The sequence below is a fragment of the Rhinopithecus roxellana genome, chromosome 13 (assembly GCF_007565055.1).
Source record: "Rhinopithecus roxellana isolate Shanxi Qingling chromosome 13, ASM756505v1, whole genome shotgun sequence".
Lineage (NCBI taxonomy): Eukaryota > Metazoa > Chordata > Mammalia > Primates > Cercopithecidae > Rhinopithecus > Rhinopithecus roxellana.
Genome location: NC_044561.1, coordinates 130,834,597 through 130,847,924, shown reverse-complemented (window position 1 = coordinate 130,847,924; position 13,328 = coordinate 130,834,597). Strand labels below are relative to the sequence as shown.

The 13,328-nt window shown below is 46.2% G+C and overlaps 1 protein-coding gene across 5 annotated transcripts in view; it reads left to right on the top strand.

Annotated features, from left to right (window-relative positions):
- The window catches only part of PCNT (pericentrin), a 121,241-nt gene that overhangs the window by 70,679 nt on the left and 37,234 nt on the right, over nucleotides 1-13,328 (top strand). For 3 of the 5 annotated variants that reach the window (XM_010370097.2, XM_010370099.2, XM_010370094.2), the window contains 6 exons: nucleotides 2,074-2,303; nucleotides 2,811-2,927; nucleotides 3,032-3,052; nucleotides 4,179-4,385; nucleotides 6,115-6,285; nucleotides 6,971-7,123. In XM_010370097.2, the coding sequence (XP_010368399.2) occupies nucleotides 2,074-2,303; nucleotides 2,811-2,927; nucleotides 3,032-3,052; nucleotides 4,179-4,385; nucleotides 6,115-6,285; nucleotides 6,971-7,123 (899 nt within the window). The remainder of the gene's footprint in view (nucleotides 1-2,073; nucleotides 2,304-2,810; nucleotides 2,928-3,031; nucleotides 3,053-4,178; nucleotides 4,386-6,114; nucleotides 6,286-6,970; nucleotides 7,124-13,328) is intronic. The other 2 variants (XM_030914297.1, XM_010370096.2) reach the window with 2 other exon arrangements.

The following is a 13,328-nucleotide window of genomic DNA, read 5'->3' as shown; positions in this document are numbered from 1 at the left end:
ACTCAGGTTTGTAAAGACAAACAAGTGATTTCTGTGTGATGTGCTGTGTGTTTGCATTGGATTTTGCAAATTACTTACTAAAGAAAAATCCTTCAGAACTTCTGTGGCAAACAGTAAATACAGCAAAACTCTAATCTTCAACATTCATACAAATGGGTGGAGTTGTCCCATTTTAATGCCCCAGCAAAGCAGGAGCATTTCTCTAACGGTGGTTACTGCAGCGCCTAAGCTACAGTTTGTGCTGCTTTTCAGGAACTGATGCCTTGTGATAGTTGTAGCTGTTTTTGAGCTGGGTCCCTGCTCTGGTCTCCAGGAGGGCCTGGGCCCGCCGCATCCCCTGTGCCTGCTCAGCGTGGTGTCACCTGCTCCGCCAGCTGGGATTGTGATTCTCCCGTGCCTCCCTGAGTCTGTGTGCGTGTCAGCAGGCACCCTGCCCCAGTGCGTGGCCGAGCGCCCTTGGCCCTGAAGATGGTAATGTTCTGGGCCAAGCAGAGCCCGCGTCACGTCCAGGGCGAGGGAGTGCAGTCGGGCAAGCAGCTGCCCTCGGGCTGTGCCGCACGTCTTGGGCTGTGAATGGCATTACCACAGCAGCATGTTTACAGCAGAGTCACCATTACTGCTGACAGTGGCGTGAACATTTATTGAGAATGTTGCTTGCATTGGTCATGATAGTTTGTGATAAAAGACTAACAATTTTACAAATCAAAATGCTTTTTTGGAAGCTGGTGAAATGTCAGTTAACATGAATGAATTTAATATTTTAGTTTTTGGATGGCTTAAAGACTTCAGGATTCAGGCTGGGAGTGGTAGCTCACACCTATAATCCCAGAGCCAGACTCCATCTCAAAAGTAAGAATAATAAAATAGAGACTTCGGGATTCAGCAGCAGAGAGCCCCTTTTACCAAGATGCTTTTTCATCTGAGGTTTCCACTTGGGCCAGGGCTTCCCCACCCCAGGTCTTAGGCTGGTTGTGCTGCTAGAAGAGTATTTTTGAGGCTAGGCGATTTATCACAGACACACATTTGTGGCTCACAGTTCTGGAGGCTGGAAAGCCTAAGGTCAAGGTGCCAGCAGGTTCGGTGTGTGGTGAAGTCTAAGGTCAAGGTGCCAGCAGGTTTGGTGTCTAGTGAGGTACCAGTCTCTGCTTCTAGGGCAGAGTCTTGCAGACTGAATCCTCCGGAGTGGAGGGCGGGATCCTCACAGGGCAGAGGCAGAAGGGCCACGGGGGACAGCCACTCCCAAAGCCGCTTATTGAGGCATTAAAACTGCTGTGAGGGTGGAGCCCTTGCGGCCCCATCACCTTTCAAGGCTCCTCCAATACCATCACTCTGGCAGTTAAATTTCAACATGAGTTTTGGAGGGGACAGAAATTTAAACTGTGGTACCCAGTTTGTTTGTTTGTTTGTTTATTTATTTGAAGGAGTCTCACTTTGTCACCCAGGCCGGAGTACAGCAGCGCAATCTCACCTCACTGCAACCTCCATCTCCCAGATTCAAGTGATTCTCCTGCCTCAGCCTCCCGAGTACCTGGGATTACAGGCATGCAGCACCATGTCTGGCTAATTTTGTATTTTTAGTAGAGATGGGGTTTCACCATGGTGGCCAGGCTGGTCTCGAATTCCTGACCTCGAGTGATCCATCCATCCACCTCGGCCTCCCAAAGTGCTGGGATTACAGGCGTGAGCCACCCCACCCGACCTAGATTCGCTTTTGATTTACCGATGAGACATTTGCCTTTCCCTTGGACACGTCACAACCCCAGGCACTCAGCACCGTCCATCGTCTGCTGGGACTGGGCTTAGTCGTGTGTTTCTGTCTGGGAGGGTGTAGTGAAGACAGAATTCCTAGAGAATCACCCATGTGTCACTCAGAAGTATTCTTCTCAGGCTTCAAAAATTTAGCCAATTTTGTTTTAAAAGATGGGCTTTTTACCCCGAAGTCATGTGACTTCATTTTCGGTGGGCTTTGACTGAGTCACCATCAGGAGGTGCACGTGTCGTGTTCCCTCTCAGTACAGCGCCAGCCTCTGAGGTGCGGGGGTTTCCCCGTGTCTGTCGTGTTTGCATCCTTAGCTCTCCGGAAGGAAGTGGAGGATCTGACCAGAGAACAGTCGGAGACCAGGAAGCAGGCTGAGAAGGACCGCTCAGCCCTGCTCTCCCAGATGAAGATTTTAGAGTCTGAGTTAGAGGAACAGCTGTCTCAGCATCGCGGGTGTGCCAAGCAGGCGGAGGCCGTCACCGCCCTGGAACAGCAGGTGGCATCTCTGGACAAGCATTTGCGCAACCAGCGGCAATTCATGGATGTAAGAATTCTGAATAATACATTTTATTGCATCACTAAAAGTTGCCATTACAGCATGAACTTCTTTCCAGATGGTTACGTAAGCTTCTGCAGTAGGATGTTGAAGAGGGCGCCCCACACCTGCTACGCAGGTGTGCCCAGGTCGCTGACGCTTGGTGGGTGTCTTCTTGCCCACATTTTGTGGCACAGGCCTCTGAGGGCCGCCTCCCATGGTCTTGCCATGCTCCTTCTCACTGGGCATCCCTTGGGGCCCAGGCTGGGCCTCTGCTGCGACTCTCACTGGCTTTTGTCCTCCACCCACCAGTCTTGGACGTTCCTCTGTGTTCCATGCAGAGGGCTGTTTTTCTTAACTTCATTTTGCAAAGTGACTGTGACGAGGGGGATATTTGGAGTCTTGAGCTGCTGGGCGGTTGTACTTGCACGTGCAGTGGAAACCTGGGTGGGCCTTTGCTGCAAGGGGCACGCCAGCCCCGTTGGGGTGGTCCCAACACGCTGCCTCTCCTCCCAGGAGCAGGCCGCTGAGCGGGAGCACGAACGTGAGGAGTTTCAGCAAGAGATTCAGAGGCTGGAGGGGCAGCTCCGCCAGGTGGCCAAGCCACAGCCCTGGGGCCCTCACGACAGCCAGGTGAGTCAGCACAGCGTGCAGTGCTGCTGGTTGCTGTCTTTTACTGTGTTTTTAAGCTTTAACTTTCTTAAAATTTTTGCCTTCCATGTACGTGAACTCGGCAGCAGGCGCCGCTGGATGGAGAGGTGAGTAGGCGTCACCGAGATGGGCACTCCCTGTGCGGGCGCCCAGGCTCCCCCTGCGCTTGCTGGGACTGTCCTACTGCCCACTCGCTTTTCTTGCTCTAGCTTAGGCTGCAGCTATCTGCTTTCTCATGTCTGAGGAAGCTCTGGTAGGTTCGTTTCTTCTTTTAAAAAATTAATGGTGGATTCACACACAGTTGTAAGAGGTAAGACTCGGACCCCTTGTGCCTGGCACGTGGTTCCCCAGAGGTCACACCTGCAGAGCCGGAACGCGGCGTTGCAGACAGTATGGGCAGGGAGCCGGTGACGCTGCAGCGCCTTCCGCCCCCCGGGACCCTCGTGTACCTGGTCACGGCCCTGCTGCTGTCCCTTCTGTGGCAGCCACTCATCTGTCGTCTATCTCTAAGACTTTGCCGTCATCCTGATGTGTAAAGTGTGCCTGTCATCTTTGGGGATTGATGCCGTTCACTGAGCCTCACTCTGGAGACTGATCCAGGTTGCTGAGTGTAGCCATAGTTCATTGTTTCCGTGGCTGGGTGTTCCATTCTTTCTTTTTTTTTTTTTTTTGAGACGGAGTCTCACTCTGTCGCCCAGGCTGGAGTGCAGTGGTGTGATCTCAGCTCACTGCACGGTCCACCTCCGGGTTCATGCCATTCTCCTGCCTCAACCTCCCAAGTAGCTGGGACTACAGGCGCCCACCACCACGCCCGGCTAATTTTTTGTAGTTTTAGTAGAGACGGGGTTTCACGATCGTAGCCAGGATGGTCTCGATCTCTTGACCTCGTGATCCACCCGCCTCGGCCTCCCAAAGTGCTGGGATTACAGGCGTGAGCCACTGCACCCGGCTGTAGTATTCCATTCTTCTCTGTCAGACTAAATTTCATTTTCCTAACAAATTCTGTATTATAGAGAATGACCTTAACACAGCATCACCCTATACTTTCCTTAGATCTCCCTGTGCTGCCCAGGTCTCGGTTTCTCTGTTCGGTCTGTGGGTCCGGGTCTCCCTGTGGGTCTGGGGGAGGGCATAGGGCATCTGTTTTCTATTGTTTTGGGTACTTTTTTGTTTGGAAGATGGGTTTTTGTAAAACAGTCTATTGTATTCCCCAAGCATTTTTTGTTGTTTTAGGTTGAGTTGTTACAACAAAAGTTGAGAGAAAAGTTGGATGAATTTAATGAATTGGCTCTACAGAAAGAGTCAGCAGATAGACAAGTGTTGAGACAGGAAGAAGAAATTAAACGTCTGGAGGAGACGAACATCAGCATCAGGAAGAAAGTGGCCGAGCTCCAGGAAGAAGTGGAAAAACAGAAGAACATTGTGAAAGAGCTGGCGCAGGTAAAGCGTCTCCACGTCGTGGTCAGGCATGCGGCGAGGTGTCCCTGGGGCACGGCTTCATTGCTGAACTGGCAGGAACAGGCAGGGCACCCTTTTTCACTCGCAGCCACCACGTCTGCACCAGAAACACGGGCGCTGGGGAGAAGCAGAAGTCCTTGGTGACTGGGTAGGAAGTGTACTTTGACCTTGCTGGAGATTGTTGCTTTTATTTGCTGGAGGATTTTATACCATTTCTTTATGTCTCAAGAACTCTGAATTTGTTCTTAATATTTCATGAAGTAAACATTTAAGATTTTAGGTTTAAAAAAAATACCTTATTAAATACTTTGATGAGAGCCCCTTGTAATTATTTCAGTTGAGTTCAGGAACTTAGGTCAGCTCCCAGTGAAAAGATCTCCAGTGATGGTTTTACATTGCTGGTGTTTCCCGTGTTCCGTGTGTTTGTTTGTGTCTGAGAGTTTAGAGAGGGGCCTGGAGCACTGAGCCAGGTGGGCCATCTCCTGGCTGCCTGTCTGCATTTCTGGGTAGTGGCTGTGCCCTCCTTTGTGAGCATTTAGCTAAAAGGAATTCAGCTGACTTTTATGAGGTTAAAAGATTACTTGAAAAGTGAGGCTCAGTAAGAAATTTGATTTTAGAATTAGTAGTTTGGCCTCAGACACAGATGAGAGGAGTGTTTCTCAGGTGTGTCTGATTAATTTTTTTTTTTTTGAGACGAAGTCTCACTCTGTAGCCCAGGCTGGAGTGCAGTGGCGCAATCTCGGCTCACTGCAACCTCCTCCTCCCGGGTTCAAGCGATTCTCCTGCCTCAGCCTCCCGAGTAGCTGGGATTACAGGCGCACGCCACCATGCCTGGCTAATTTTTGTATTTTTAATAGAGACGGGGTTTCACCATGTTGGCCAGGCTGGTCTCGAACTACTGACCTCAGGTGATCTGCCCACCTCGGCCTCCCAAAGTGCTGGGATTACAGGTGTGTGCCACCGCTCCCAGCCAAGTGTGTCTGATTCTTATAAGTGCTGATGAGAATTATTAAGTCGGGGCCTTACCTGAAGCCCTGACGTGTTTCCGTTCTGCTGTCGCAGGGAGGACCACTGAACGTCACCTGTACTTGGAGTGGAGCTGTCCCCCTGGCCGGCCGCCGCTCATGTTTCAGTGACACCTGCTCCAGGGCGGCTTCACCCCTTCCTTCTGCCTTCACTCAGCAAACGTTTACTGAGCTTAGTAGATGCCAGGGTTAGAAAATGTCTTTTTATCCCTTCGTGAAATTTGGACTGTGTATGCAGTTTTATATGTCATGCTCTTGTGCATGTAATGTATTGTGACCATTTTCGTCATATTAAATATTCTTTGAAAAATTTTTTCTAGGCCGGTACTATTCATTGTATGAGCATACCATCAGCCATTGCCCTGTTTTTTTTGGCCAGTTTTTGTCAGTGTTGAAAATATTGGTAATAGTTTGGTGAATATTACTTTAGATAAATTTCTCACAGTGGACTCGGGCATAGGCTGTGGCTCTGGGTCGCGTCCTGCACCAGGCAGGCCTCTGCTGGGAGGTGGCTGGGTTCTGGGTACCAGTGCTGCCTGGTGCGTCACTGAGTGCAGGTGCGTGCAGGTGCACCGGCTCTGCTTCAGGCACAGCTGAAGATGGTCTGTGCTTTAACAGGCAGCAGTTTGAGGTACTGAATTCCCAATTATTTGCCTAAAATAGAGTTCCTTTTTTTCTTTTAACAGGATAAAGAGTTGTTAAAGAAACAGCAGATGAGTAGCTTACTTCTGTCTTCCACATTGCAGTCCACACTAGATGCAGGCAGTTGCCCCGAGCCTCCTCCGGGTAGCCCTCCTGAGGGTCCAGAAGTACAGTTAGAGGTGACACAGAGCACACTCCTGCAGCGTGAGAGTGAGGTGAGTACGGAGTGGAGTCATGGGATTATCAGCCCCAGGTTAGTGTCCAGTGAGCTTCTCTGTGGCAGATCCGATGTCCAGATAACGCAGGCGACGGGCTTGTGACCACTGTGTATTCTTTTCTTTTCTTTTTTTTGAGACAGAATTTTGCTCTTGTTGCCCAGACTGGAGTGCAATGGCGCGATCTGGACTCACTGCAACCTCCACCTCCCGGGTTCAAGTGATTCTCCTGCCTCAGCCTCCCGAGTAGCTGGGATTACAGGCGTACCCACCACCACGCCTGGCTCATTTTTGGTATTTTTAGTAGAGATAGGGTTTCACCATGTTGGTCAGGCTGGTCTCCAACTCCTGACCTCAGGTGATCCGCCTGCTTGAGCCTCTCAAAGTGCTGGGATTGAAGGCGTGAGCCCTGGGCCCAGCCCTGACCACTATGTATTTTTTGCAGTTTTACCATTTATATGTGGATATGGGTACAGGGTAGTAATAACTGTCTTAGGCATGTGCTTTTATTTTTTTTTTTATTTTATTTTTTTTTTTTTTCATTTTATTTTATTTTATTTTATTTTATTTTTTTATTATTAGGCATGTGCTTTTAAATCTCTCAAAGCTATTTTAATAATTTCTTAATTATTAATATCAGTAGAATATTAGATGACTTTTAATACTTCTTTTGTTTTAATGAAAGGTTTTGGACTTGAAAGAACAACTCGAGAAGATGAAAGGTGACTTAGAAAGTAAAAATGAAGAAATACTACATCTGAACTTAAAATTAGTCATGCAGAACAGCCAGACTGCTGTCCGCCTTGGAGAGCTTCAGGAAGAGAACGTGAGCTCGAAGGTAAGCTACCGAAGGTCCACGGGATGCCGAGTTCATGTTGCTTACACCAGTGCCGAGAGGCTGCCAGGACCCTCGTCTGGGACGCGAGTCTCTGGCCTTCACAGACACCCATGGCCCCACGTGGCAGACAGCTGCAGAGAGCGCCCGATTCTGCCTGGGGACATGTGCATGGAAGCAGCTTTCTAGGGATCTTGAGTGGGGAGCCTACGACCCCTGCCCCAAACTGCTTTCTGATTGCAGCCCTGATAGTCAGGGATCTGAGGAGAGGCCTTTCCCTAGGGCAACACCCTGGGGCTGTGAGAGGCGCTGGGCTATTGCTGGCTTGCTCTTCTCAAGGAGGTGACTTAAGTAAGTGGCCACTCACTGTGTCTCTTCCCACTGGCATGATGGGAAAAATATTTTAAAAACTAATTTAAAAAAAAAAAATTTTTGTGGGTACATAGTAGGTGTATATTAAAATATCTATTTTAAGGTTTATTATTTTAAACGTAGCTGTGCTTTTGAAGCAAAAAAGAAAACCACAACCAGCCTGTTTATAATAGAGATGATATTCAAAATTACAGAGCGTTCATAACTTCACAGGTGCCCTTGAAAGACCTTGTGTAGAATTGTGCGTGTGGGAGAATCGTGTGTGTGGGAGAATCCTGTGTGTGGGAGAATCCTGTGTGTGGTGCCCGCGTGGTGCCGGCTCCGTGAATGAACTCAGCGTGGGAGAATCCTGTGCGTGGGAGAATCCTGTGTGTGGTGCCCGTGTGGCCCCTGCTCAGTGAATGAACTCAGCGTGGGAGACAGTTGAGGGTGGTGACATTTATGTCTGATTCTCACCGAGGCTACATGTGAATGATTCTAACCTGTGTGGAGTAAAAGGGAGTTTTAGGTTGATCCTGGGGATGAGCAGTTCTTTCTGTGTGAACTCTTCCTTCGTTAATAAGATGAGAAACAGATAAGAGCTCATTTTACTTCTTTTTGGTGATGGTTTTGAGACAGATTGCCTCGAAAAGTGCAGTAATTGATTTTTGAAATCGAAATGAATATGTTGTTTTATTTATTTATGTTATTATTACTTTGTTTTAGAGACAGGGTCTCCCTCTGTCGCCCGGGTGGCACAGTCATAGCTCACTGCAGCCTCAAACTCCTGGGCTCCAGCGATTCTCCTGCCTCAGCCTCCCCAGTAGCTGGGACTACAGGCATGCGCCACCACACCTGGCTAAATGTTGTTTTTTTTTTTTTTGGTGGAGATAGAGGCTCACTCTCTTGCCCAGGCTGGTCTTGAACTCCTGGCTTCAAGCGGTCCTCCCACCTCTGCCTCGCAAAGTACTGGGATTACAGGCATGAGCTACCTTGCGTAGCCTAATATGTCATTTTAAGCAGAGAGGACTTTATTTACTTATTGGTTTATTTTTAAACGACCATAAGAAAACTAGACAGAAAAGACTTTAGTAGAAAAACATTTTCAGCCGGGCACAGTGGCTCAGGCCTGTAATCCCAACACTTTGGGAGGCTGAGGCGGGCAGATCACGAGGTCAGGAGATCGAGACCATCCTGGCCAACACGGTGAAACCCCGTCTCTACAAAAAATAAAAAATACAAAAAATTAGCCGGGCGAGGTGGCGGGCGCCTGTAGTCCCAGCTACTCGGAAAGCTGAGGCAAGAGAACAGCGTGAACCCGGGAGGCGGAGCTTGCAGTGAGCCGAGATTGGGCCACTGCACTCCAGCCTGGGTGACAAAGCGAGACTGTGTCTCAAAAAACAAAAACAAATAAACAAACATTTTCAAATTGATTTTCCAATTTAAAACTGTAGGCTTATTTAATTAGGACATTTCATACCTGTAGGGTCAGTAGAATGTTTCCCTAGTAAGGTTCTGTTGGCTCTGTTTTGATATGGTTGTTGTTATTACCATTTCCACCGGCATTTCTGCACAACAAAGAAGAGGAGATCCTGTGTGTGAGCGAGCAGCTCCAGGCACGGCAGGTTGACCTCGGCGAGGCTGGGGGAGAAGGGGGTCTTCTCATGCTTCTGGCTTTGCCTGCGTCTCCTGCACAAAGTCCTCATAGTGTCTGGGTGTGATTGACTGGGACCTTGGCTTTCCAGGGTGACAGTCTTCTGTTTCCTCATATAATGTTTATAATACTTTTCAGAATTAATTTTATCAGTCAGGCACAGTGGCTCACGCCTGTATTCTCACCACTTTGGAAGACTGAGGAGGGTGGATCACTTGAGCTCAGGAGTTCGAGACCAGCCTAAACAACATGGCAAAGCCCCATCTCTACTAAAAATACAAAAATTAGCCAGGTAGGGTGATACACACCACTCAGGAGGCTGAGGCAGGAGCATCACTTGAACCCAGGAGGTGGAGGGTGCAGTGAGCTGTGATTATGCCACTGCACTTCAGCCTGGGCAACAAAGCGAGACTCTGTCTCAAACACAAAATTAACTTTATGGCCGGGCGCAGTGACTCTCACACCTGTAATCCCAGGAGTTTGGGAACCTGAGGTGGGAGGATCGTTTGAGCCCAGGAATTAGAGATCATCCTGGACAATGACGTAATGAGTCCCATCTCTACAAATTTTTAAAAAAAGTTTAGCCAGGCATGCACCTATAATACCAGCTACTCTGAAGGCTGAGGTGGGAAGATCATTTGAGCCTGGGCGACCGAGAACACAGTGAGCTGTGATCATGCCACTGTAATCCAGCTGTAATGACAGAACAGGACTCTGCCTAAAAAAAATAATTTTGGAGGGGACCATAGAAGTAAAAAGAAGTTTGTCTCCAATTTGTCACTTTTAATTTCCCTTTGACAGAGGCTACTGAGATATTAATTATCTGTCTTAGTGTCTGTTGGTATCTTGTATATTTGGCAAAAATTTAAAAAATATCCTTTCGGGTCACATTGAAGAATGCCTTTTATGGCCAGGCACGGTGGCTCACGCCTGTAATCCCAGCACTTCGGGAGGCCGAGGCGGGCAGATCACTTGAGCTCAGGAGTTCGAGACCAACGTGGCCAACATGGTGAAACCCCATCTATACTAAAAACACAAAGATTATCTGGGCCTGGTGGCCGGTGCCTCTAATAGTTACTTGGGAGGCTGAGGCAGGAGAATCGCTTGAACCCAGGAGGCGGAGGTTGCAGTGAGCCGAGATTGCGCCACTGCACTCCATCCTGGGCAACAGAGCCAGACTCGTCTCAAAAAAAGAATGCCTTTGAAAACCATTGATTACTTTTCAAAAGAAGTTGTATTATTTGTCTATAGTGCTCTCTAGAATTTGACATGTAACTATAATCTTATATAATAAAAAATATATTAAAAATAGTTAAATGTTAAGGATGGTATTTTAGTTCCATTAGGAATTGAAGGCTTTATAAGGACAATCCCCAATATTTTCTTGTGGGATTTTTCTTCCAGATATGTGCAAATTCGTGCATCCATGGTTTTCTGTAATTCTCCTAATTTTTTGTGAAGGCGCGGATGTTACTTTATTTTGCTTTATATAATAAAGAAAAGTAAAATTCCTTTTAAAGGTTTGACTCTGTTCGGTTTCCAGTTCTTTCAAGGACACCACGTTTGCCGTTTTCTACCCCATTTGATGTCAGTGAAGTTGTTCGTCTTCTAGAAGTGTCTTAGGTTTGTGGGGAAACAGCTCCTGTCTCCCTGGCGTGGTCGTGGTTGTTGTCACTTGTTCTGTACTGCCGTCCTCCGGGGCTCCAGCCACCCTAACACCTCATCCTCAACGTGGGCCCTCCCTTCCTGTGTTGCTTGTTCTAACTCTGGGGTTAGTGATGTTTCTTTAATTTTGCCATTTACTTCTCCCTTATTCTATAGGTTTTAATAAAGAGGTCTCACACGTCTTTTGTTAATTTATCCTTAAATATTTTAGGCTTTCTGCACGATTGTAAATGAGATTTAAAATAATTATCTAGTAGTTTACCATGAATACACATACACCTTTTGTCTATTAGCCTTGCTGTTACCTTACACAGTTTATGTATATTAGTAGTATTTTGCGGATTCCTGAGGGCTTTTTATGTATAAGATAACATCATCTTCAAGTAAAGACGGTTTTATTTCTTTCCAATTTTTGTTATTTCCTTCTCTGATTACAGTGTCTAGCACTCCTGGTACAAAGTTCAAACTGGCTAGAGCAGTCATCTTTGCCCTGCTCCTTGTCTTATGGGGAAGTGGTCAGTGTTTTGCCATTAAGTATGTTAGCTTTAGGATTTTCACAGGTGCCTTTTTATCAGATAAAGGAAGTTCCATTACATTTCTAGTTTGCTTTTTCTGGATCTATTGAAATAGTGATGATATTTTTCTCTTTTATTCTATGAATAGGGTTAACTTTATTGAGTGATTTATTTCTTGGAGATGAAACTGACCTTGCAGTTCTAGGATAAACCATACCTGGTAGTGACGTACTGCCCTCTTCATGTGTTACATACATTACTGAATTTGATTTGCCATATTTTGTTAATGGTTTTTGCATCTGTGTTCATGAGGGATGTTGGTCCGTAATTGCCTTTTTTTGCAGTATTTCCTAAGGCTTTGGTATGAAGGTTATGGTAGTCTCATAAAATAGGTTGGGAATTTTTTCACCCCCCGTCTTTTCTGAAAGAGGTTATTTCACATAGCTGGATTTCTTCCTTGAATGTTTTCATAGCATCAACGATGAAGCCATTTGGAGTTTGTGTATCTGGAGAGATTTATGATAATGAATTCATTTTCTTTAATCGACTGAGGTATTTGATTTCTGTTTCGTGTTGTGATAAGTTGTGTTTTTCAAGGAACTTGTGCATGTCATCAAAATTGTCAGATTGCTTTGCATAAAGAAGTTTATACTTTTTCTTTTTTTTTTTTTTTTTTTTGACATGGAGTCTTGCTCTGTCACCCAGGATGGAATGCAGTGGCACGATCTTGGCTCCCTGCAACCTCCGCCTCCTGGGTTCAAGTGATTCTCCTGCCTCAGCCTCCCAAGTAGCTGGGGTTACAAGCATGTGTCACCATGCTGAGCTAATCTTTTGTATTTTTGGTAGAGATGGGGTTTCACTGTGTGAGCCAGGACGGTCTCGATCTCCTGACCTTGTGATCCACCTGCTTCGGCCTCACAAAGCTGGGATTACAGGCGTGAGCCACTGCCCAGCCTATACTTTCTCATTTTGTAACTGTTCACCTTACTAACCATTTCCTTACTTGCCATTGAGTATCTGCAAGTTCTATGCTGATGGCCCTTCTTTTATTCCTGACATTTGTGAGTTTGTGTTTTCTCTTTTATTCTTGAGTCTCTCTAGCTAGTAGTTTATTGGTGTTGTCGATGTTTTCAAAGAATCAGCTTTTGGTTCTGATACTTTTCTGTCTTTATTTCTTTGATTTCTCCTCTTATTTTCATTGTTGGCTTCCTTCTATTTACCTTGGGTTTATTTTCTCTTCTTTTTCTAGCCTTTTCAGATAGAACCTTAGGTCATGGATTATAGATACTTCTTATTTTTTAGTATAACAATTTCTTTTTTTGTTTTTCAACTTTGTGCATAATAAAATTAGTGTTTTTTTGGCATACAGTTTTATACATTTTGAAAAAAGGATTTAGTCCTGTAATAATCACCACAATCTCATCACTCAAAAAATTTTCCTAGTGCTGTTTCTTTATGGCAGCCCATCTACGACTTCCAACCTCTGGCCACCCACCCACGGGCCTCTCCTCAGGCCTGTTGTTTTCCTTTCTGGAATTCTGTTTCGAGTCAGGTGTTGTAACGCACTTGAAATTGGTGCATCCTGTGGCCTATGTCTGTTTCTTTAGTTGCTGAGTAGTGTTGTCTGGATGGACCACAGTTTGTTGATCCATTCACCCGTTGGGGGACATTTGGATAATTTCTAGGTTTTGGCAGTGATGAATTGAGCTGCCGTAAACTTTCATGCACAGCTTTTTGGGAGAAAATAAATGTTCGCTTCTTTTGGTTCAGTACTTAATCTGAATGCTTGGCCGATTCATGTGTAAGTGTATCTTTTACTTAAAAGAAACTGTCAAACTGTTTTCCATAGTTGCGCTACCGTTTTACATTCCACCAGCAATAGATGAGTGTTCTAGGTAACCACGTTCTCATCAGCACTTGGTAAGGTCAGTCTTTTTACCTAGACATTCTGGTAGATATATAGTAGTATATCCTAGTGTTGGGTGTTTCCTTAATGACTAGTGATCATCAGCATCTTTTTCTA